The sequence below is a fragment of the Paramisgurnus dabryanus genome, chromosome 23 (assembly GCF_030506205.2).
Source record: "Paramisgurnus dabryanus chromosome 23, PD_genome_1.1, whole genome shotgun sequence".
NCBI lineage: Eukaryota > Metazoa > Chordata > Actinopteri > Cypriniformes > Cobitidae > Paramisgurnus > Paramisgurnus dabryanus.
The window spans coordinates 16272492-16299747 of NC_133359.1; the positions used below are offsets into that span (position 1 = coordinate 16272492).

The window sequence follows — 27256 nt, forward strand, 5'->3', positions numbered from 1 at the left end:
ACAGGTTGGAGAGTGGGGTATGGGATCGGACCTCAAGCAGGGATTCAAACTCGGGTTGCCAGAAGTGCTTTTGCAGTATATGTCGGAGCACTTGAGCACTACACCAGTGGTTCCCAAACTTTTTCAGCGTGCGGCCCCCCTTATGTATGGTGCATTCCTTCTCGGCCCCCCAAAGAAAATTTGTGACAAAAAACTGTTCTAAAACTCAACATTTTAATAAAAAAACATAAAATTATACAAAAAAGTAGTGCTTTTGGTTAGTAGCCTTATTTTTTTTAGGTTTAATTACACAGAATTCATGATAAATTAATGTATTTCATAAAATTACATAAAACTGGGGCCCCCCTGGCACCATCTTGCGGCCCCCAGTTTGAAAACCACTGCACTACACCATCAGCTCTGACTGAACCTACAATTTTAAACTTAATTTGTTAAATTAAAGTTAAAGTAACAAAAATAAAGGTTGGTTTGACATTTTTTTTTTACAGTGTATTACTGTAGTAGCTGTCATTAGTACAGGATGCAGATACACTGAAGCTTTATAGTTATTAAGATCTTTGTTGTCATCTTTATTTGGCACAATACAATTCACATATTTTAAAGACCACCCATGGTCCGATTCATGATTTTAAATGTCCTTTGGTTTGTAGGTGTGTAGTTAGTACGTTAACGCTATGCAAAAGTTACAAAGCCCAAAGTAAACGATGAGCGAGTTATCGTCTCCAATGTAAATCTCTTTTCTTGGATTACAACAAACACACGGATTGTAGACAACAGTTTACTTCCTGGGATTGGTGATGTAGACAAGACCGACATTATCATAATTCTTCCCGCTTCAGACTCACAGCCTGTAAGTTAAAAGGACACAAGGCAGCATTTTTATGTTAATAAATCATCTTCGTAAGTCGGTATATGGTTAAATGACTCATTACATGACGAATCAAGACTCTCTCGCCCGCCCCAACCGTCTGTAGGAAGAATACCCCACTTGCAAGTTCGCTGTATCCGACCCGGTGTCCTTCAGTCTCGTATAGTCTTAGATATAGAACGCATTTATTCCCAGACACTAGGGGGAGCTAGTAGAGAAATAATACTCAGACTTGCCTTGTGTGCCTTTAACTCCTGTTAGCATTGCATTGTGACTGAATCTTTCAAACATGGTAAGGAGCGTCAAATTTCTGGCTGATGTCAAAGGTATTCAGGCCAATTACAAGGTACAGATTAGCTGGCCAATCACGGACATAGAGCTTTTCAAATCCGTGTGTTTCAGGAAGAGAGTAAAATCTGGAGCTACAAAAATGTACTGTATGTGGAAAATAACCATAAACCACACAAACACATTGTATTATACCAAATACACAAAACAAGGTTGTTTTTAAGCATTGTAATAGGTGCTTTTTAATTAAGATATATCATATATCTTATCAGGATCATTTTTAAACCATTTAGTTGGTAATATGGCTAAAAAAAATTATTTTGTGTTGATGTCTCTGTTAGGCATTTATGTGTCATACTGCAGCAAGTCAGTTCTCTCTGCAGCCATATAAGCAATAACCATTTTCAGTCATGCAAATGCCATGTCTGTGGTGCCCATGGGAAAAGACCAAAATATATAACACTGCTGGACAAGATTGCAATAGCATTTCGAATCATGACTAAAATTGATATTATAACACTTAAAGTTGCATTTAAACATTGCTTAAAGAGCAACTATGGTCCAATTCACGATTTTACATTTCCTTTGGTGTGTAAGTGTGTATTAGTCCAGGTTAATGATATGCAAAAGGTACAAACCCCAAAGTACTCTAAACAATGACGCGAGTTATCATCTCCAGTGTAAATCTCCTTTTTTTTTTTGGACTACAACAAACACACAGATTGTAGGCAACAGTTTACTTCCTAGGATTGCTGATGTAGACAAGGCCGACATTATCATAATTCCTCCCGCTTGGACTCACAGCCTGTTAGTCAACTCCTGTTAGCATTGCATTGTGAGCGAATCTTTCAAACATGGTAAGGAGCGACACATTTCCAGTGGACATCAGAGGTATTCAGACCAATCACAACATACAGATTAGCTGGCCAATCAGGGACACAGAGCTTTCCAAACCTTGCATTTCAGGAAGAAAGGGGAAATCTGGAGTTACAAAAATGTACGGTATGTGAAAAATAATGTGTTTATTAAACCATAAACTACACAAACACATTGTATCATACCAAATACACAAATTAACGTTGTTTTTTAGCAATGAAATAGGTGCTCTTTAGTTTCTTTTGCCTTGTCTTTCAAGTCTGATAGAGAGGTTGCTAAGGTCCTCAGATGGTGGTGACTGACAGACTTTGACAGACCATTTCCTGTCAGGACTTATTACAAATGACTGGTGGATCATTCAGGTTTAGTGGTGTACCCATGCACAGCCGATCTTTAGATAAAACACTACCAACAGATATCCTCATGAAAATCTTATTTTCACAATTTAAGATTTTACAAAAGAAGAGATAATCTATATTATTCTGCATGTGAATATCTACAGATTACTACAAAACTCAGATTTGATGCTATTAATCTAACAAACTTTGGCAAATCCACACATTATTGTACCAGTCAGGTATCTTAATGTTAACAGAATCGTATCTGATGGACTGTCAAGAAATTTTGCACGATATCAGCCAATCAGATTGGAGCTGGCCTGACTGAGAACAAACTGCTTTCAAGTTTTGTGTGCCGTATGCATCCGACTGTCTTGTGTTGTTATACTGTGATAATTCAAATGCTGTATGATAAATAAAAGAACTGATGCAGACAGAGGTTTTTTTAATGATATGAAACCTCAGACAGAGGACCTTGGCTCATCAATCAAATATGAAAGCAATTAAGTCCTCTAGGATACCGTGACTGGACCTCCTCTTAAGTGAAATGACCCAACTATATACAATATGCATTACAGTCCAGCGCAGTCAGATGTTATTTACAGATCCATTTAGGGGTTATAAATCTATTGTGTTTTGCTGCGTGCGTGCATGCATTTACTGTATCATTTAAACAGTGTGTTTTTATTACGCTTAATGGGAGAAGTTACTGTAACCTTAACCTTAACGCATATAAGGGATGTCTGAATGGTGCCATGATACAGTACATAATGACCCTGCCTGTGAAAACTCATATAAAGTCATTTTTGTGATTTACTGTTTCTACATATGTAAAGAAGAGTTTTGTAAAAATATAACTTTGATATTTTCAGGTCTGCATTTTGTTTGTATTGCATTTTACGTTGCCTTTCTTTAAGAAAACCAAAAGAGGGGTGAATCTTGACGACAACAGGAACAACCTGGCAACAGGTGAGACTCACAAGGACTGACGACTTTTCGCCTAAAAGACATTTAAGTCTCTTTTACATCAATAAAACTTACAATTTATAAAGTCAAATGGTTTTAAATGACATAGTAAATGATTTTTGTATGCATTATTATGAAAGTATGTTCAATACATCATTTTTAAAAGCACATTTGAGATTCTGGGGTTGTTTGACTGATAGGAAGCTAAACACTCATCAACATAAATAAGATAAAATGTATAATTGTATTCATGTTTCAGAAGAGATGGTTTTGACTGGAATGGAAGAGAGACGTTAACTACAGCAGCGAAGACTGTTATCTCAACAGCTTCAAACAGACATGAGTGATGAGAGGAAGAAACAGCGCTCCCGACAAGCCGAACGAGACGCTGTGAAGAGGCAATTACGCGATCCAGATATACGGGTCTAGCTGTTATTTGGCCCTCCGTGGAGAGGCAGGTGTGTTTGCCAAAAACAAAAACTGATGCACAGGTGACTGAGTGGGTTTTTGGAAAGCTCGACGTCGGCTAAACTAGCGTTTTTTTTTACCATCAGTGGCTGTCATAACTTTAAAAGGCCTTTGCAGATTGAGAGCAGTTTTCATTTACGTTACGTTCAAGTGACGCTGACGGGTAAAGCTGATCGAATCCTGTCCGATTAATTGACTGTTTTAGTTTTCGCTTCCTAGAGCGTACAAAAGTTGAAAGACATCCCTGTGTATGCAAGTCTGTTTTGGAATGAATGGGTTGCCATGTGAGCTGTTTGTGGTATGCACCCGCCACTTGAATGCTGAATATTTTAGAAAAATATCAAAGTAATATTTAAGGTTGTTTTGAATTCAAGAGGCAGGTTAGTTTATACTAAAAGAAAAAGTCCACCAAATGTTCAACAAAGTTTCAATGAAAATATGAATAATTTATGCGTCCTTATGTTTGTGCGATTTTGTTTCTTCAGCAAATCAAGGTCCAAGCACAGTGTGTTACACAGAATGTCTGTACATTCAAAATCATTTTAATTTGGGTCTCTCTTACATTACATTAATGCCTTTGGCAGACACTTTTATACAAAGTGACATGGCTGAATTGCCACTGCATCTTTTCTGCAATATTTATTATAGTTGTAGCTACAAATTCATATAGTCTTACTTTAAAAAAAAGTATGTTTATTTGAACATATACATTTTTTTATTTGACCGTATTTGGTAAAGTCAAGATATGTTTCACACATGCATGTGTGAAAATATCACATTAGTGACACAAAATACATATAAAACAGTGTAAAATAGCATTAAAGGACTGATTAATACAGTAGATTAGTCATATTACTGTAACAGAGAGACTTTTTTGCGTTTCAATTGGTAAATGTCTAATGTGCACACATTGTTCATGTCGGGGTCTTATATTGGAAATGCGTAGGAAGTGGAAATGACAGATGGCTCTGTTCCTCTATATCCCTCATGACAGGGAAAGATGGGGCAGTTTTTTGACAGAAGGGAGGTGCACAAAACAGACACCTGCTCATGTTATTCATCTGCTCGAAAAGGTAACTTGAATGCTGTTTCTGACAGTCACTGTTTCAGAGGCAAAGCAAGGTTTGATAATGAAGATGAAGCTAAAATCCTCAGATTAAACATTTTTAAAATCATCATGAAAAACATTAAGCGGCCCTCAACTTTTGACCAGGAATCTATATGGTTTATTTTTACAGTAAAAATTGTGCATTTGTGGGTCATGAATAATATTGCAGTTTAACCAGCACTTTACTGCATTTACTCGTCAAATGGAGGTAAGCTAGTGTACGCTGAAGCTAAGTGATACTGCATTAAATATTCATCATGTGACCGCAATAGCAATTCTGGAGAAAACAAAGTACGGCTTAATTTAACTGCATTTAGCTGTGGTTTGTAGTAGCTAAATGGCATAAAGTGTTTTATGGTACTAATTCTCATTTCTATTAGATGAGTCACATTGCACCATTTTTTCTTTTTTGTATCTTTATTTCACTTTAATAAATGTATGTAGTAAATTAAACACGCATTTATAGTTTTGTTTAAAATGTATTTTTTGTTTTTAATTATATCTTTTGTTTTTAATAGTTAACAGTTTAACTTATTCAGTGTATTATTTGACTTTTCTTGCTCACTCTACTGTATGTTTAGTTAACATGGTAATGTCCTACTGTATTCAGTTTTTTAATTAAGCCATTTCAATGGTTAAAATAAATGCAGTTTATTCCAAAATGCAGTTTATTAAAAAATCCTATTCACATTTCCTCTCTGTTCTGTTCACGGTGATCCCACATTCTGTTTAGTTAAAGTTTTTGTTTTGTTTCCTATTTTCGGAGTACAACACACTCAATAACAATAGATACTGGTGCCAGTCATCATTGCTCATTATGTGACAATTCTCTTAATGAAAAATTGTCCTTTTTTCATTTTTACAGAGACTCAGAACATTTTGATGTGTCACAGAAGAAACAACGAGTGAGAGAAAGCTGTAAAAATGAGATTGTGTTGAAAATGACAGATTCATTTTTCTTTGAATTACAGACGAGTGCACTCAACAGATATAACAGAATCACTTAAAACACAAACTCTGAATGCAAAACATACAGTAGGGTATACCTATTTCCTTCTGTATAATAAATAAATCCAGTCACATAAGTGAATTAAAGATTGAACCACTGTACCTATTGACTCCCATAGTCTTCGTTCATCCTACTATGGAAGTCAATGGGTCAACTGTGTGCTTATCATCATTACCATCAAAATATCCTCTATTGTGTTTAACAGAATAAAGAAACGCATGCAGGTTTAGAACAACATCAGGGTGGATAAATAATGACAGAATTTTTGGTTGATTGTCCCCTTACAAGGGTAATCAAAAATTGCACCGCTAGATAAAACCATCTTATAGGTGGGGTGCATGATCCCTGAAAAACAATGTTGACATTTGAAATCATCTAAACAAACACAATAGAATCTGGACCTTCTTTTGATAGACCCCCGCCACACATGCACAGGCAACAATGTCAGTTAGTAGACACACCCCTTACTGCTGATTGGCTACAAGTCTGTTTTGGCACTCCGCCCAAAATGTTTTTTTAAAAACACACACCCCGCCTTTAAGTGTATGTAAAAGCTACTGTTTTGTATTTTTGGTCATGTTTTATCTCACCCAGGACAACAGGACTGGCATTGGCTCTCCTTTTAAGATGTGCATGATGCCTCTGGTGCCTGTTTGTAACTTCCAATTAACAAAATAATTAAGGTAATACAATTCTGTTATTGATTCTGTTATGTTCCTGTTGCTGAACTGTTGGAGCGTGCCACTAGAAATGCCAAAACCATGAGTCCGATACCCAGGGAACGTTTAACCTGAATGCACTGTAAATCACTTTGGATAAAAGCAAAAATGCAAAATGCAATTCACATGGTTAACTGCTGCACTGTCAAAAAAAAGTATGTAGTCACTGAAGGAAAACACCACAGTTTTTCAATATTTTACTATGTTCTTACCCGAACTTAGATTAATTAATACATACCTATCTTTTTTAACGCGTGCACTTAAAGGTGCAGTGTGTACATTTTTGTAGCATCTAGTGGTGAGGTTGCGCATTGCAATCAACGGCTAAGTCCACTGCATAAAGAAGCAAGGTTACCACCACCAACCATGTAATCGTCGGAAACAACTTAGTAAAAAAAGTTTGTCCGTTAAGGGCTTCTGTAGAAACATGGCGGCACAAAATGGCGACTTCTATCTAAGGTGACCCTCGGTGTATGTAGATTTCATTCTAAGGTAATAAAAACATAACGGTTCATTACGAAAGGTCTTTATACATCCCTGATCATATAGTTTTGTATATTTTTTTGCATTTCTGTCAAGAGATCCTTCTAAAAATTACACACTGCACCTTTAATCTTTGTACATTAGTGTGTTAGCATTTAGCCTAGCTCCATTCATTCCTTAGGATCCAAACAGGGATGAATTTAGAGACCACCAAACACTTCCATGTTTTCCCTATTTACATGAGTAGTTACACGAGTAAGTATGGTGGCACAAAATAAAATGTGGCGATGTTTTAAGTGGATTAAATGTTCTCATAATTTGTCTAAGTTGAGGTAAGAACATAGTAAAATATTTTTTACACGTGAAAAAATAGTTTTCCTTTAACATATCAGTGCTATTGTTTTGTCTCATGATGCCCACCTGTTATGTTTTTTGTAGGGTATGTTTGTAAAAACTACCAAAATGTCCTAATATAACTAAACCCTATAGTCCTGGATTTATTCTAAACATTGTCTGGGAAACTGCTTCAAAGAGTTTATAGTACCTCAAAGGTACATATTGGTACCAAACATTCATACCTCAAAGATATATAATAGTATCTCAAAGGTACAGTATTGATACCAAATGTATACATACTGTACCTGTACATACTGATACATATGACCTTTTTAAAGGGTACTGCCCCAATGACATCTGGGGTTCATATTTTGACCATTCTTTTCTAACAGAATTGCAAGTACTCATATGAATTCATTTAGACGTTGAGATGATATATTAGGAAAGGTTTTTGTTTTGTTTGGAAACCAGAAATGATACATATCAGGATGGTTGAGTATTACAACTGGTCCTGCATCATTTGAGCTATGAATAATGGTTTAAATTTTGCTGCTTGTTGAGGAAATATCTGTTGGATAATGAAACTGGTTTTATAAAGAAGAGACCTCAGCCATATCTATGGCTATCAAGACCTGTGGCCGGTTGCATGACAGTCCTAAAGCTAAGAAAACAAAAATGGGTGGCAAGAAAAACCCTTAAGTGTTCACTTAGGGTACCATAAGGCTGTCAATAAGTATTTACCCTTAAATCCTAAGTATTACCTTAAGTTCTGCTATGCGTTGCTACAAAGTCCTCAAGTCCCATTTTCCGTTAAAAACTTAAGGGACTATAACAGGTCCCTTAACGTCATGTTTGATGTTATGGTTATTTAAGAAAAGGAAGTAACAACGCGCATTTCTAATGATCGAAATAAACTATAGCAACCGCTTCTCCATTGCCGTGTTTTGACAGATGCTACCGTAAAATACTTATTTTATAAACAACACTTAGATAAGGGTGACAGTTAAGACCTTTGTTGCACCGCTCTTAAAGAAATCCCTTGCCTCAGGGATTTTTTTCTCCTTCAGGGAAACCCTCACTTAAGGAGTTTCATGCAACCGGGCACAGATATCTAAACCAGAATATTACGGAAACTTAAGAAAGGCTTTTATTGGCCAGTGTAGTTAAATATGTCATTAGCTTAGCATCGAATGTCGTTTGTTAGATTTTACTCTCTCTACATTTTAAACTTTACAAGGCCGTCCAAGTCTATTCATATGCTAAACACCATTCTGAAACACACCGAATAGTTCCTGTTCCAGATATAGAATCAGGAATGAGAATAAATGATCCATCCACAGCAATGACAAATGCAAGACCTGCCCATCTTTAAGCAGCACAGCACATCAGGTAGTATTGTGCTTCGGCTTTCTAGTCTGCATCTCAATCGGGCTATCAGTATCAATCTTGTAACTGGAATTTGTCAAATTTTGCGCATGAACCCCTCACCATATGGGCTGAAGGATGTTTCATATATCAAATGATTAGTATTTGTGCCGTTTTGCAATAAGATATTAATCAATGTAATTGGACTTCCTGGATCTATATAGCTACATAGTTATGTATTTCATTATTTATTTTGTGGAATAATAAAATTGTTTTGTCTCAGTGTTCTGAGTCTGACCAGCCTGTCATGGTTTTCATTTTCCTAAAACAACCAGCAGACAGTTCCTTATCCTTTACATACAGTATGTGCAGTGTAGTTTGTTGACCGGCTGCATCCAATGACTTGGATCTATAAACAAACTCTATAAATTATAATATGGTCTGTAATGGTTGGTGCACTCAGTAGCAGTTCACTATCAGGCTTTAGTAGAGACACATTTAATCACAGATACACTTTGTGCAAATACAGATCCCTTAAGACTCAGAAGTCAGGGACAAACTTTGGCAAACATAGAGGTACAAGTTTTTCTTATCTATCTATGAGGAGACGATTTTGGGGCATTCTCCAGTGTGTTGGCTTTTACGTAGTAAGTTGGTCTTTAAATAAACCACACTCCGCAATACCTTTAAGGGTACCCTTAATAAAAAATGGGTTGCAAGAAAAACTCTTAAGTGTTCACTTAGGGAACCATAAGGCTGTCAATAAGTATTTACCCTTAAATGCTAAGTATTACCTTAAGTTCTGCTATGCGTTGCTACAAAGTCCTCAAGTCCCATTTTCCGTTAAAAACTTAAGGGACTATAACAGGTCCCTTAACGTCATGTTTGATGTTATGGTTATTTAAGAAAAGGAAGTAACAACGCGCATTTCTAATGATCGAAATAAACTATAGCAACCGCTTCTCCATTGCCGTGTTTTGACAGATTCTAACGTAAATTAAGTTGTATAAACAACACGTAGAAAATGGTGACAATAATGGTCTTTAAATAAACCACACTTGTTTAGAATGGACCAGGTGTAGACAGAATAATCTAGTGTACTGTAAGTTTTGACATACTTAGTAGTGCTCTAGTCTACGGGGAACTAATGTTCTTTTAGCTCCTTTCGGGTATAAAGGTCTATCTAAGGACACCTGCCCTACTGCAGTGGTGATATAGATGTGCAGATGGCTAAATGGATACACGGTGATCGTGTGAGGTCTAGGGCAGCGCATCTTGCCTTTAAAGCACTCAGAGTTCAAAGAGCAAAAACATCAGGGCTCAACTTACAGTTTGGCAAAAACATGATTCCACAGCAGAAGAACAAAGATCATGATCATGACCCCTAAAAGCTGTTTTTCTCCATGTTTTTCTTCTTTTAGTTAAAAGAGTTCATCCTTAAGTCTGACCATGTGTACCACTGTAATGATGATATAAATAATTTAACTAAGTATTGCTTTTATGTTAAGATGTCGTAATTAAGTATGTTGTATTATGCTCAAATGTTGTTATTTTTTGTTACTCATTTTTCAAACTTTAGTTGGTGTGTAATTTTGCTGTTAGAGCATAAATAATACCTGCTAAATTATAAAGTTGAAAGTTAACTGCCAGGCGATATATTTTCTTAACAGAATTGACTTTCAAAGCCTACATCGAACGGCAGGTTTGGACTACAGCCCTCTACTTCCTGGTTGAATGACGTCAAAATAAGAGTTTTTGACTAAACTCCGCCCACAGGAATACGTCAGTCGCCAGCTTTGGCTCAAACGGCACTGCTAAGGTAAGCTGCTGTCGAATGACAACAAACTACACAATTAAAACTCGTTAAAGGTGCTCTAAGCGAATTGAAGCGTTTTAGACCATAAAACATTTTTTGTTACATACCGGAAACATCTCCTCACTATCTGCTTGCTGCCTGTCCGCTGATCAAACTGTAAAAAAAGCGATCTCTGTAGACAGCCCAGGCTTCACAAACGGCAATATCAACAAATGGCCAAACCTACAAACAGAAACCATAACAAAGTGTTCCAGCCAATAAACGACAAGAAGGATTTGGGGGTGGGGGTTGGGCGCGTTCATGAAAGCACGGAAGGGAGGGGGAGGGGGAGGAGTTAGCTACGCTCTGTCTGTTTGAAAACAGTTCAAACATCAACAGGAAGTGACGTCGCACATTATTCGCTTAGAGCGCCTTTAAGTATTGCTGAAGAAGGGACTTCATAAAACAAGGAAGACATCAGCCCGTTTTTAGGACAGTGAAAACAGCGGAATAGAGATAAATAGTGTAAAAAGTACCGCGTTTTTTACACGTGAGACATAAACACATGTTATATTGCGCACTGCAAACACAATCAAAGCTTCAAAAACACGGAATGAACGGGATCTTTACTGGATTGTTTTATTGCTTATTACTTTTTTTTAACTTAACATTTAAAAGTAGCACAGTTAGAACCAAACATTTGTTAAGGTAAATGACTGCAAATTTAGCAACTTCTTTAAGTAACATGTTGTCCCACTTTACATTTCCATTAGAACAAACTGTAAAAACAATTTGGCTGGCGCTCAATACCAAAAGTGTTTTAAACCCACATGTTCTGTTTGTATTTTTTATTAATTTATGTTTATATATAGTAATACTTTAAAAAGAACACCTTTTGATTAGTAATTGATAATAAATATTATACAAAAACATATTTGTCCTCTCTGAGTTTTACTTCTAGGGTTTAAATATTAAACTGTAACTGGTGTTCGTGCTATGGAAAGAAATATTTAATCTATTATGTTTTACTGCATTGTCTGCAAGTATTTATGCCAGGGTCAAAATAACCCCGAACAAAATAACCAGAAAATGTCACAATAACAGTCACGTAACAGTCAAGTGCTGTCCTACATTGTGTCCATCTCACCGGGGGTAAAGTAGGCATAATGTATTTGTATAATGCGATTTCAGATTTAAGGGTTCAGCATTATTGGCATTGTTAAGAGCTTTAGTTTGCCAAAGCAACAATAACACAAATAGGCAAAATGTGTCATTTTTCGGGGCAGATTTGATCTCCTTTGCAGGTGCGTCAGTTTTTAATCTGCCCAGTAGGTGGGACTTGATGCTCGGAGCATGAACCTCTCTCTCACCCTCTCTATCTCTCTCATACACACACCCTCTCTCTCTCTCCTGCTCTCCTACAGTTGCGCTCTGACGCTTTAGTCTCCAAGTCGGAGCTCCAACAACCTGGAACTACGCGACAAACAGCACCGAGGAGACGGGGTACCCGTACCATGCAGCCCGGGGAGGAAGACAATCTGGGTCCGTTGATTTTTGATCCCTTTCTTCATTGACGGAGTATTTTTCTCTTTACTGCAATCTCATTTATCTGACATACCTTCACTCGTTCGCGCACCCGTGCGCGCTCTCCCATCGCCATACGGATACGCGGAGCTCTTTCTCTTCGCGCTTTTCTTTTGCAATTAAACATTAACCCATCAAAGGAGCTAAAACATTAAGGGAAACACCTGGCAAAATGGATTTATTCTCCATTCCACCCCGTGTCGGCTGGTGGAGGGTCTTGTTTCTCTTGAGCATCTTCCAAGATTACATGAGCTCCATGTTGGACTGCCCGCCGACCTGCACTTGTTCGGTTACGGACATCTTTTGCAATAAGTCTTACAAAGGGAATTTCTTTCCCCTGCTGGCACTACAGGACACAGGGAGCGACGGGAATACCACCAACAGCCTCCAGGACCTGTATGAGAACATCACATCAATGTAAGTCAAGCGCACAAGTGTCCGTCACATGTTGAGTCCATGTGTGTATTGAGACTCTACTCGCCCACTCACTCCAGCCTTTGTGTCAGTGAGTGGGATTACAAGAACTTGAAGGATGGACAAGAATACGACAGTCTGTTTTGTAATATTGCTCCTTTAGTTCAAGAATAATCAATGCGCAACTACAGGATTTTCAGGATAACGTCTATATGATGAAACAAACCTCATAAGACAAAGTAGCCTATATGGTATGCATCATATAAGTATTGCAAGCTTGTAATGCAGCATTTATTCTCTATGCATTTTACTCTTACATTCTGAGGTGGAAATAATTGATGGGAAATATTGGCGATTAATCGGTGAAATGAATCGGTTCTTGGTTTTTTTTTCGTGCTTCACAGAGAGGCGTCTTTATTGAGGCTGCTTTGTATTCATGACAGGAATCCCAAAAGGAATTTTGTCACATTTGCTCGGATGTGAGCTGGTGCGCTGTGAAGAGAAATAATGCCCAAGTTTAAAGTCACGACGGAGTGATATAACAGCACGTATTAATAAAAAACATTTGCTTAAAATAAGTAAATGGTTATTTCAAAATGCACTGCTCGTTTTCCCAAATGCGTATTCCTGATATCCCAAACGAATGGCTTCTGGAAAAGGTAAAAATCGACGGCTATAAGGCATATCAGAAAGAAACATTAATGCTATAATGGGGCAAACTCATTACAGGCTACGATGGTCTTGTTCTCTGATGGTTTTTAGGATAAATAACGGAGCTGCATAATGGCCCTCAACTGATCGGTGCAAATAAATAACGCCTCAAGCAAAGACAACATTAATGTTGTTTCCCTCAACCAAGGCCCTCAAAATAATGACATATTCAATCGAAAAAGCTATTAGTTCAAGAGATTAAAACATAAATCCTCCCCTGCAAAGTTTTTTCCTCATTCTGCCTGATTTGTTTTGGGCATGCTGCAGTGCATATTGATGTTATATTTCTTTCCCATGCAACATCGATAATGTAAAGCTGCAAATATCAAATATAAGAAAAGTGAAGGCTAAATCGAGACAGATCGTGTCATTTTCAATTTCAACGCCAGCGCAAAACCGTGAACAAAAGCCCGTTTGCTCGAACAAAACCCCAATTCAGGATTGATGCTTTGTTGGCAATTGCCTTGAAGGGATACCATGACAACCTTATAGCGCTTTGTGATGGATTCACTTTTTCATTGCATTTACTGCATAATAGTATATGCAAACTATTGCATGAGCTCAACAGTTTCTTTGAGAGACGTTTCTTTACCTCCCGTTTTCAGTCACTTTTTCAAGCCACTAGAGGGGATAGTGGTAACCCTTTTCAGCATCTAGGCTACATTGGAAATCCTTAAGGCGTCTGTCGGAGAGCATGTTTGTGTTTGTATCTCTCTAATGTTCGCGTGTTATTTCTTTAACCAAGCTATCTGCTTTAAATTATTTGTTTTGCTTAAAAGATTTCGTTTTGTGGCGCATTTACGTTCAGCGAACTGAGATCAGCACCCCCTGACGCTGGACAGCTCCTTTAACTAAAGTCTATTGCGCCATTAGTGATCCCTTGAAAAAGAGGGCGACATTTTTAGTTCGCATTCCCCGACGTGTCATCAACCCACTTCTATTGTATTTAGTCGACCTTGACCAATTTGGAAATGATGTTTGTAGTCCTTCAGTCCTTATATGGAAAGTTGTTAACTTTTGTGAATTATAGGATACAATAGAGAAGTTGTCACAACTTTGAGTATCTCAGTAACTGTAAGATTTTAAGTTAAGTCTTATTTTACAAATGGACATTTTATGTAACTTTTTTAAGTGTTTAGGTTAAGTCATAATATATTTATAATAGCACATAAAGTAAATAAGCAACACAGTCAGAAAGAATGGTCAGAAAATAGTCCCTAGATGTCACTGGGGTGGTATTCTTTTAAAAATATATACTTTGCAAATATAAAGAGTTCATTTGGACTACATATTCTACATATTGGTACCAAATATCTGTATCTTAATGGTACATATTAAGACCTTTATAAAGGGTACCGCTAAGTGACAACTTGGGACCATTTTTGGATGTCTTTTTTTCTGACAGTGTAAAATAAGGTGAAAGGACAAGTTCGGTATTTTACACTTAAAGCCCTGTTTTCAGATTGTTTATGATGAAATAGAACGGTTTTGACTGAAATTTCGACATATGCGGCTGCCCCGAGAATTTTCAGGTGTTTGTTTTTCACCTCCCACATCTATAATGGCTTTATAGATGCACAGGAACAATCCTTTCTAAAATGCATTAAACTTTCATTCAGAAAGACGTGAAACTCACCGAGTGGTCAGGGGTGTTCACTGATATGCTCACACAAAAATGTCTGCAAAAGATGCTTTCCAGCAGGTGTTTTACCATTCGTTGTAAACTTGTGGACCTATTTTTCCAAACGCCTCACACCCGTACATTCTTCCGTTAAGAGCTTGAATAATAGACACTCCAGCCCAGTTGGTGGCGATAATCCGCCTTTGCCAATTGGAAGAATAGAAACAAAGTTCCCGGCGCGGAGTAATACCGTACCTCACAGGACATCTAATACAAGTCAATGGAGTTGGACAAAAACTACGATAAAACCTGTTGGAAAGCATCTTTTGCAGCGATTTTTGTGTGAGCATACCAGTGAACACCCCTGACCACTCGGTGAGTTTCACGTCTTTGTAAACGAAAGTTTAATGCATTTTAGGAAGGATTGTTCCTGTGCACCTATAAAGCCATTATAGAGGTGGGAGGTGATACAAGAAACACCCGAAAATTCTCGGGGCAGCATCATATGTCGAAATTTCAGTCAAAACCGTTCTATTTCATCATAAACAATCTGAAAACAGGGCTTTAAGTGTAAAATACCGAACTTGTCCTTTAATAGTTAAATCCTTGCTAGCCAACCAGGTCTGATCTACTAAACAGTGCAATGTTTACTAAATGTACTGCAACAGCCTCTTAATGTCTATATTAAGTTTCTATTGTTTAAAATATTACCTCCTTTGGATTTTAAATAACCCAAATCATTTTTGGACACTTTCTTGTTGTCCAAGGGATAAAGTATAGGCAGCCAGTTGTTATCGCATAAATAATCCCCTATTGTGATCAGGACCAAGTGCGAAGCAGAACTGAATGGGCTTATTTTGCAATAACAAATGGCTGCCTGTACTTTATCCTGTTTATTACACAGCTATTTACCTCATAAATAAGGTAAGGAACATTAAATATTGATTTGAAATATTTTATTTGGTTATTTTTAATGAATACAGACCTTGCGCAAGAAAAACCGGCTTACTCCCTCACAAACACAGTAGTGGTTTAATAATTTGTAAATATAATGTCATATATGCAATTAAAAGACACATTTATATTTCATTTTTATGTAATATTAAACTGTACCTGCAGCATCCGGGTTACTGTGTGTTATAGCTATGTTTTGAGCGGTTGTTATCTGGGAATAACAAACCTGCTGGCCAATCAGGATCAAGCATTCTGATGAGCCGTGTAATGAATAGCAATGATGTAAGGTAGTATTTGTTGTTATCACAAATATTTGGGGTACAGTTTAGCCTGTTTTGAATGTGTTTCTAACACACGAGAGAATTAAAGTGTGTGGGAGAGAATAAGCGAGGTCTTACTGTAGAAGTTAGCAACTTTTACAGTTTACTGTTGATTTTTCCAGCTTTGTATTGTTGTGCATCTGAGTAATCGAGTGCATTTAGTGTAGCTCATTTGTTTTCATCAAGCATATCCATTACACTAATTGTCTTTTTTTAGTACTCTCGACAATGCTATTTCTGTATTAGCTGTGCTATTCCTTTATTTTACTAATGGAATGTCACAATTCATGGCCAGAATATATATAACTGCATACCGGCACCTTACAGTACATCAGATGGCTTTTTTAATCCTTAATGTTAGAGAAATACATTTGACTAAGATTAACCGTATATGTCTAAAATCAATTTTGGCAATGCATTTGTTTGTCTATAGTAAAGTAGCAATATCATAATTTTGTCTTTATTTATTCGTTTCTCACCAAGAAGTCTTATTAGGAATTCTGCATGCGTTCTAAGCAGGCTACTGGTGCAAAAAAAAAAAACAAGTCACTTGCTCGCTATTGTCGATTGACCATTCAAACTCTATTCATCCATACCAAAAGTCTGTGTGTCTATAAAGCAGCATCTGAACCTAATTTGATGTGTGATTAAAAAAAGAGTGGATTAGCAACAGTTTGAGATAGGCCTACTTGAAAATTACTCCCATAAATCTAAATGGCGCTACTTTGCAAAGATCTCCGAAGCTCAATTACATCGAAGCTTTTCAGAAAGCGTTTTCAAAGTAAAGCAGCCGTTTCAAATCGGCACATATAAAAGCCATCAAGAACGGCACGTACCTGCTTGATAGATGGCGAAGGCGCGAAAAATAGGTCGCTCATTGAAGAACATTTTAATGGGAATTCAGACGGCTCCTATACTGCGCATAAGGAGGCCGTTTTTTCTTTTTAATGTTGCCTGCCTGCTTGATTGCTGCTTTCAGGTAATCAAACAATAGCTTCAGGCCACAAATGGATTCATAATTACACGCCTTATGTGACGATCAGGCTTCCTCCCCTGCATTGGAACAAGATGGGAGTAGGCCTATTTGTTGCTGTTAACTAGGCGAAATGTAAACGAAACATTCGCAAGCGGTCGATACTCATTTTAGCCGTGCTGGTTCGGTAATGCTTCTCAATCGGTGACTCCTAAGGCGTCATTTGGCTGGCAGGTGTGGTAATGTGCAAGGCCAGCTAATTTCAGTCTGGTAGAGGCCACTGGAAATCGTGTTGGAAGCTGTGCATTCATCCGTGGCATTTGTTGTGCTTTGAGAGAAAGGTGAAGAGGGTTATCATCTACTGTACCCTGGCCGAGTCTAAGGAAGACCAATAGGGTCTCGTTTGCATTGGCTTTTATGACACGTGTGGGGTGGGTCATGGAGATATAGATTTGGTGGAAGCAGTTGGTGATGTTTGGTTTGTTAAATGCATCAAATATTTATTTGCTTTTTTTCAAGGCGACCTGTTGGGCATTTCCGAAGCATATTTTGGGTTTAGGGAAAGGTTGCTGTTGATATAGTCCCCAAGCATAATCTCTTTTACTTTAATTAATAATTTTAGCTCTTTGTAAGAAATCTTGTGGATAACAAATCTATTTCTTTCTTCGAAACTTATTCGGAAAACGATATTTTAGCTCAAAGTACCCTTTTCGTGTACATAAAAGCTTTCACTCTTGTAAGCCGAAAGAAAGTGTTTTATTCACAGCCTATTTATTTACAAAAGCCCAGGTGCGATTCGACAGTTTTGAAAGCTTTAGGTGTCAGATCAAAAGAAAAACGTTAAAAGTATTTTCCGAGTTGCCCTGGTGCTTGTTTGACAACTTAAAAACTAGCAAAGCGCAGGTTCACAAATTCGTATCCGTCCTTTTTTCGACCTTGAAAGCTTTTGTTTATCATTCCGCAGTGTTATTGGCGATGAGTGCACGCATGAACAACCACACCATGTACATCATTATTTTCAATATCATTTTAGACCCAGCAGCCTTTAATGACCATCCAAAACAGTCGGAAATAACGCAATGCTCTCCATAATGTGCAAATTATGGATTTTGAAAGAAGCACATATTGGAATACATCGCACGCGGCTATTGTGCCCAGTACAGTAATGGGAGGTGTCCATTTGTGTGACCCCTGATGTTCATAATGTGTCTGAAGGCCCTTTTTATGATGACTATAATGGCAAGAAGATCAATAAACGGCCAACGGCCAAACCCAAAGACCCTCACAGTGTGGGTTCAGATATGAATCTGGGACATAGTAGAGGTCTCAGCAATAACGTTGTTGTTCGAGTTTTCCATTTTAAATGTTGTATTGGGTGGATGCTATCGGTCATAATATAAATAATCCTGGTGTGATGTTGAAATAGGGCAACATTTGGTATGGGGTATTGATCTGCTTCTTTCCGTAACACTGAAATGAGCAGCTTGGGGACATTTTGCATTTCAGGTGGCCCGTAATGATTGGGCTTGGTATGTTTATGCATTTTACACCATTATGGGCCCTATTTTAATGATCTAAGTGCATGGTCTAAAGCGCAGGGTGCCAGTGCACTAAGGGCGTGTCCATGCGCAAATGCATTTGCTATTTAAACAACGTGACGCTAGACATGAAAATGAAAACTGCGTCTGGGTCAAACTAGCAAAAACACTTGTGTCGCGCATTGCACCGGATTTATGATAGGCTCCTATAGTGGAGTTTAGTCCAGGACTAGGTGTGAATGTTTAGACTAAGAAAGAGATCTTCAACCTTTTTTAGAACAAGGACCTCTTAAATGGATAGAGAGGAGAAGCAAATAAAGACTGAATGCTTACTTTTCAAAGATATAAAATATAATTTTTAGGCATACTACATAACATTTTAAATTAACTCAATATATTTTATTGTTGGAACATTTTTATTATTATAATTTTTATTATTGTCCTACTAATGCATTTTCACCCCCCCCCCCCCAAAAAAATATACACTATTTCAAGTTACACCATCAAGAACCCCTAAGGCTCCCCGGACCCCCGTTAAAGACCCATGGTCTAACGCTGTGGTTTGAACGGTAGATAGATAGTTGTTAGATTAGATTACACAGTCTAGACATAAGCAGTTAAGTTTATCAATACATTCAAAAGACCAATCTAGCTATAACTCCCCATCTCTGTGCAACACAGAATAACAGTAGGAAACCGAGGTAAAATGATGGCTGCTGTTGCGTCGAAACAGTGTGTTGCAAAAATATGTGCATGCCACCCCCTTTCCTGCTGTTTGTACAAATAAGTTACACAGTGCTTCGTCGGATCCCACACTGTGAACGCTTCTGTTTGCATGTTTGACGGGTAATCGTTTCTTAGATTCGACTGAATTAACTCAGTTGTAGGAATGGCAGCCAGAAATCTCAAGGTCACATGGATGTTAATGTTTAAGGGAAGAAAGAAGTGCAATGGTATACGTTTGCGGAAATTTGGAAAGCATGTAGTGTTTTTCCAGGTTCAATTTGCTTTTTAGTTCATATTTAAAGGATTTGTTTTGCAGTTGAACAGCATCTGTCACTTTTAGTTTAGAAAAACCTTTATCATCTCAATTCTGCATATGGCACAGAATAATAAGAATGTAAATGTTTCATATCTCAAACTGTTCTCATTAAAATGCTAAGAGAGTTTATTTATGTAATTTATTGTTGTGACTTATAGAACTATTTTTATTGGAGAGGAAACCAAACAATATATATATATATATATTTTTGAGTGCATTATTTGTTGAGCGAGATGTAGGGTTTAGCGTGTAGCTCGTATTTGCCACGATGCCATCCTCCAGTGAGGACCACGCTGAAATATTGATCGCTCTCTCCTTTCAGCACAATATAGCCCTTTACTACTTTGGCTCTTTGTGAAACGTAGAAATGAATTCAATTTCATTTCGACTAGCGAAACTGTAAGTGGACAATTTTTGTGGCCCTTTATGCATGCTCGTCGAGGCAATTTTTGCCGATGTCGATGATGGAAGTTAATGAATCACAAGCACATCCCACTGAGTCTCCTAATTCAATAGAAAATTATTGATTGAGACAAAAGTAATGGAATAATAGTGACAGTGACATTCCAATCTAGAATATTCCACACTTCAGATAGCAGATAATACGACGGAGAGAGCTTTGGGTTTCAATCACGGACATGTTGGAGGTAATTTCGCCTGCTGCTGTTTAAGATTTCCTTCCTTTCAACCCCTCTCCCTCTCTTGCTCTCATTTTTTATTTTTCTCCTGCTTGCCGCTGATCTTTTATTCATTGCATGGCTAATGAAGCCCCTGATAGACTGTAGACCAGTGCGGATGATCCCGAGCAGTTCATTTTTTGGTTAGCTGGCAGATGGAGGACGAGATGCGTCCACAGGTCGGCAGTAGCAGCGTTTTTAACATCATGCCGTGCTGTTTTCATGCTTACCTGAGTCTTAGAAGAAAAGCCTTTCGTAACAGACCTGGATACATTTTTTTTGCATTTAGTAACTTTAGAAAGTGACATTTCAGACACAAATCTTCAGTAGATTCAGGTTTTATGTCTCAAAAACATGTATGAGGATGCAAGTATTTGCCCTTGCTTGTAGATGCTGTAACTACACTGTTTTTTTACCTTACATTTTTTAATTGTAGTAAAATTTGTTTTAAAAGTCACTTTAGGGTACTATTTAAAATTTTGATCACAGTTTAACTTATGTAACTTATGTAATTTAGTTTCAATTTCAATAGGCTTTATGCCCAGCTGCACTACTTCCTGAACTTCAACCAGGGCTGCGTTCAGCCCCGACAGAACGTTGCACAACGTTTATTAAACTGAAACGGTGATGCATTGAACACCCTGTTGTGATGACGCAAGAGTTGCAACTACGGTAGCTGAGAGGCCATGCTTTGTGTTCTTTTTTTAAATGTTTCTGAAGCCTGATGAAATCGTTATAAATGTGTGTTTAATACTGTAAAATACCCTTGATGTTACAGTCACTGACCTTGCCTTCCAGAATGAAAGACAACATTCCAACTTGAAACCATTGAGAGAGCTGTCTCTTTACTATCGCGTGGTTTTATACATCTTGCCGCTGATTGGGCTGACATTTCTGACACACCCACCAAACAAGAGAAAACGCTTCTAAAACCTGTTGCATTCCGTTGCACACCGTTTCAAGGAAACATGTCGTTCAACCCGGAAACCGTAGCAAAACGTTGCGCACAGGTGTGAGATTGAACGTGCCCCAGCTCCTTGTCTCCTGTCTGCCATTATTGGACAAACTGATTAATCCAGGTGTGTCTGATTATTGTTGTTGTGACTACTGAGGTCAGGCACACCTGGATTAATCCGTTTGTTTGTGACTACTGAGCTCAGGCACACCTGGATTAATCAGTTTGTCCAATAATGGCAGACAGGAAACAAGGAGCTGGCTGAAGTTCAGGAAGTAGTGCAGCTGGGCATAAAGCCGATTGTTTTATAAGATACAGCAACGCATCACTTTTCAAAATTTCAAGTAGTAAGTTGAAATGACTTGCACCGCCAACTCTGGTTAGGTATGACGCTGTGTCTCGCTTGCCATAAGTCCAGCGTGCCTGCTTCGGCATATGCCAGATAAAGTGGTCGTTCCGTTCTGCCTTATTTATGCTCTCTGGCTTCCGCCTATGACATCATGCCCAACCAGTGGTCAATTTGATATACATTTTTAGTTGCCGTCATGCTGTAGGCATTCACAAAGCGTCACTACCGCGACACAGCGCGAGTTCCCTTCGAAAAGGAACTATCAATTTCCCTCAATGAAATACAGTTATTTAAAAGCAATGTTTCATTATAGCAAAGCATATGTTGAAATTAACATGCATGTCAACATAAAAAATATGTACTATAGTAAATTGCGGTAAATTCTATAATGTTTATATAGTAAAAACTAAAGTATATTATTGCAATTATCCTTTGTATGTCCTTTGTACTATTTTGGTACCTTTGCCGACTCAGTAGGTACCAATGTGTGCCTTTGAGGTACTAATATGCACCTATACAAAGGTGTACTTTTTTGAAAAGGTACCACCCCAGTGAAAAGATTTTTTGTACCTTTTTTCTGAAAGTGTGTAAATGTTCTTGTGATGTCACCATTAGCATTGTCATATGTCATTTACCCTCAGTTCCAGGGTAATAAGTCACATGTTATTTATGGATCCGGCGGTGAGTGAGTAGTCCCATAAAGTACTTCCAGCTGTTGACTGTTACCACCTATACTTATTTAAGTAATCCACATTGTCTTTCTCTTTAACTTCAGTAGCACATTTTAAATCTCTGAACTAAGTTCAAGCCTTGTAGAGCATGTAGCAGATAAGCCCATGTAGGACAGTCCAGATACATTCAATTTTAACTTACAGCCAAGAAGTACTTAGAGAAGGTTGTAAGCTCAAGGCCAACAGTTTCTGGGTTGCCAGAGGTCCAAGTGCTATGTGAAGCTCATTGCTATTCACAGGCTGTCATTGCAGTGGAAAAACAAGAGTGGGCATCGCAAATGAGATTGAGCGCCTGCGCTAGGCGGATACGGGTCTGGTTTAGTCGGATTTCGCTGCTACCTCATGTTTTTTTTAGTTCTGTTTTGGATTCCAGGAGAGCTTTTCTGTGATGGGAGGCTAAGTGGGATTGTGGCTCCAATCTATGGCATTTCACTGCGTAATGAAATGTTTCCTTCAACTGCAAGAGACTCAGTCTCTATAAGGTCATTGTGCTGATGTCTCGAAAACTTGCTTGAATCCAAGTCCTAGGATGGAAATATAAATGGACTGCCTTCTCATGCCAAGCTTGTATCTGCCTGTCAAGTTCACAGAGCACAGTTGGAGGTTATAAATGTTGCAACACTGAGAGATGTTAATGAGACCTTCATATTGGCATATAAGTTCACAACATTTTTGCATAGACCAGAATGAAAAAGTGTTTCTGTTGGTGATCTGTTGGTAGGGAATTGCGTTAGCAGCACAAAGGTTGTGAGTTCGATTCTCAGGAAACAAACATATTGATAAAAATTTAGAGATTAAATAAAAAAACTAAGTGTCCTAATATGTGCCATTTAGGTACAGATAAGTATATATGTGGTACTAATATGCACTCTTTGGTACATGTGCACCTCTGATTTGAACGCTTTAGGTGCCAAGGTGTATACCTTTTAAAATGGTATGCCCCAGTGACTGATAGGGACCATTTTTTTGACAGTAGGGTGTTTGCATACTGCTATATTCTGGTATGGTAATACGTCACAGGTCTATTATTTACAGTCAGTTTATGAACGTTTTAATTGTTTTATTATTCACCACAGGAAAAACTTGGGATATTTTTTTAAATATCATTATAAATATATTGAAGGCTTCTTTAGTTAGAGCATTGTGTTAGCAGCACTCGACCTGATTTTGCCAAATTAGAGATCAGGGCAACAATTCTGTGTTGACCCAAGGACAACATTTTTGTAAATAAAACCTATAGCCACCCCAAACCCCAACCATAACTAAACCCTAAAATCAAAGGAGGAATGATAATTGAAAAACAATGGTCTAGAAGAAGCTAATCCTGCTTGTAAGCTTAAACTTAAAACAAACTGCAATTTTTTCTGAAATCTGATTGGTTGATTAAAATGTTATCCCATAATGGTGCCCCGAGGACATCAACCACTTGGCAAAATCAGAAGAGCTGTTAGGGGCGTGAAAGGTCATGGGTTTGATTCCAAGGGAACACACTACAGTATATCATGCCAAATCACAGCTAGGCTGACACAACAGTGCCCCTTGTGGTGTGGTACTCTTGTGTAGGGCTGGGCACAAAAAAAAATCGATTTTTCGATTAATCGTTTTTAAAACGTGGTCAATTAAAAATCGATTCTCAAAGAGCAGAATCGATTTTTTTTCATATTTATTTCTGCAAACATTGAACGGAGGAATGGAAGCATTTTAGATTTCGCAAACAAGACGTGTTGTGGCTTTTAATTTGTTTTTATTTATTACCCATTTGTAAACTGCTGTTCACTGTTCTTTTTTATTAATATAGTATGTGTATTAAATCTATATTCATTGAGTTGAATCGAGAATCGAGTATAAAAACCTACCTGAGAACCGGAATCAGAAATTTAATCGAGAATCGGAATCGAATCGATTTGATAGCTTGTGAATCGAAATCTAATCGATCTGGAACATCTGAATCGATACCCAGCCCTTCTCTTGTGGTATTTATTGATTTTTTTTTTTTTAATGATCATGCTTGCATATAAATTGAATTATATTGCACATTTGGTCAAAATTACAGTAAGTAAAATAGAAAATGGAATGCCCTTTGTGGGGGGAAATCCGCTTTTACCACTTTTAAGGATATAACCCACTAAACACAGGACGTCGGATAGACGTGCAGATCATGTCTATATTGGGTCCGTCAGTCCATGACCAGTTCTGGACATGTATTCGACGTCCAAACTAGGTCCACTATTTGGACGTCCCACCATGACCCTATTTGGACGTCATATTGACGGGCAACATTTGACGTTTAAACTGTGTTATTTTTTGGACGTCATTTGGACGTCATATTTACGGGCAACATTTGACGTTTAAACTGGGTAATTTTTGGACGTCATTAGGACGTCTATGACAGGTCTATGTCTATATTACATGATAAGGCCTATAAAAATTTGTTTATTTACAAATATCAGCATTATTGTACCAACATGATTAATACATACGAATAGTCTATATTATTATTACAGTACTGTTTTTTTCTGCTTTCTTGAATTACGTACAAAATTCATCTAAATGTACCATTAAAAATATGTAATTAAATGTGTAGTTCGTTATATTAAAAGTATATGACCATACTAACGATTTAACATGAAAATATTGTCATATTAAATTGTTCATGATATGAATGCAATAAGAATGCCTTATATACAACCTAGAAATGTGGCCGAGTGGTTAGAGAGACTTCTTTGTAACACGGAGATCGGGGGTTCGAATCCCACAGCCGGCAGGAAATGTCTGAAAGGTTACGGTGCGGTGGATGGGTGAAGTGCAGAGGCAATCATATCTTTTCGTTTTTTTCATGTCTCTTTTCCTTACACGGCGGTCCTACGGTTGTCAACATTTTTAGACGTGCAGAACACGTCGGAAAAAAGACGTCACCTGGCGTTACAAAACAACCCCTTTTATGGACCGGATTCGGACGTCCAAAAATTACATGAAAAAGACATAATTCCGACGTCACTTTGCGCAGTGGGAATGTTAAAATGGACAAAAAACATTTACTAAGGTGACAACCTGGCTGTATTGCTTGTACCAAAAAGTGTCCGACAAAGTTTTAATATCAGTTTTGGCCTCCTGACTACTAGAGGTGTCACGATTCTCAGAATCCTCGATTCAATTACCTTTTTTAACAAGACTAGAGTTTTTTGAAATATAATATCTGACCTTGAACCCGGAGATGCCCTGCATGTTAGTTATGCTGCCAGTGGAAAAATATGGTACACGCACATACCTGATGAAACAAAACTTTTTAAATGAACAATCATGTCAGTACTTGGCACCTTGTCAATTAAACGCAAGTGGGAGTAATGACGAGTTTATATGGACGTGAACTAATATTATGTCGGAGTCCGCTGCTTGTGTTGTAAGTAAACATGCTGCACAGTGTTTTGTACATGTATATGTTAGAGCTTTCTCTGAACTTTCAGTTAATGAAATAAGATTGCACAACTTTCCCACGCTTGCAAAATGAAACTGCGGAGATCAGCCGCTTTAGTTTTATCAATGAAAGGCTAAAGATAGCGCTGTACACCGTGTGTTCGTGTCAGAAGTCAGAAAAGACGTAAAACATTGTGTTCTGTACCTCAGATTAGATAAATGGGCATAGAGAAAGTCTCCTGTGGCTGTTTGAACACATTCAACCACATGTGCGTTTACACTACAAAAGCTTGGCAAGCCGACCGGACGTGACATGGGGGCATGGCAGCATCAACGATTCAATTTTTTTATTAGAAGTTTGAGTTTGAGACTTAATTTCGATCGATTTCGATTTAAAATCGAAATTGTGACACCCTTAGAACACACATACTTGATAAAATGTATAGCTTGAATGCTGTTTACACCTGGTATTAACTCATTACCTGCCAGCCGTTTTTTGAAAAGTTGCCCGCTAGGATTTTTTGTGATTTTCACTAAAGTTTCACAAAATGCCTTCCAGAAAATTAAAAAAAAAAAAAATAAACATACAAATATATCAAGTGAAAGAACAAATTGTCTGCTTTCAAACAAACAATAAACAAACAAAACGTGAAAAAAAAAATGTTTCATCCTATCTAGATTTTTTTCTCTGATTATAAACTCAATTTTTTTTTAGCAAAAAGCTGAAATAATTGCATTTTTGTGAAGGAATTTTTTTAGAGATCAGATTCAGAATGATTATCAAAACCTACACAAATTGTTAAATATATATTTTTATAAATACTATTTTAATAAATTAGGTAAGTTCGCCATCTAGTGGATAATGACAATATTACAGATAACCATAAAAACTCACCAGGAACATGTTTTTTTCATGCAGATGTTTAATGTTAAGATGCGTTTTCATCGATCGGATCACAAGTGGATGGTCTAAACGGTGTTCAAAATGTTTTGAGCTCATCCAGTTATGACCACATTCAGAGGTAGACGCAAAAAACATTCGACCGGATTGCTTTTGTGGTGTAAACGCGCATGTGTGCGAGCAGCCACAAAAGGCCGCCTACTCTCTGCTTATTTATGTAAAGCAGCTGCTCTCCGCGTCTTTCATTATGCTCCGTTCACACCCAATGCAAATAGTGCATCTGGCGTGAATTATTTTAATGTTAAGTCAATGTAAAGATGCATTTACCCGCGTCTGGAGGTCTGATGCGTCTAGTTCGGTGAATTGGCGTCTGACGCCCCGAGTTGAAAAATTTGAACTTTGGCCTCAATTCGCGCTGTGTTAACCAATCAGTAGCCTGCTTGCTGCTGTGAT

General features: G+C 37.7%; 1 protein-coding gene across 1 annotated transcript in view; it reads left to right on the plus strand.

Annotated features, from left to right (window-relative positions):
• The first annotated feature begins 12058 nt into the window (after positions 1-12058).
• Positions 12059-27256, plus strand: part of ntrk3a (neurotrophic tyrosine kinase, receptor, type 3a) — a 304948-nt gene continuing 289750 nt past the window's right edge. The window contains exon 1 of the mRNA XM_065291585.2: positions 12059-12620. Coding sequence (XP_065147657.1) covers positions 12376-12620 — 245 coding nt within the window. The 5' untranslated portion in view covers positions 12059-12375. The remainder of the gene's footprint in view (positions 12621-27256) is intronic.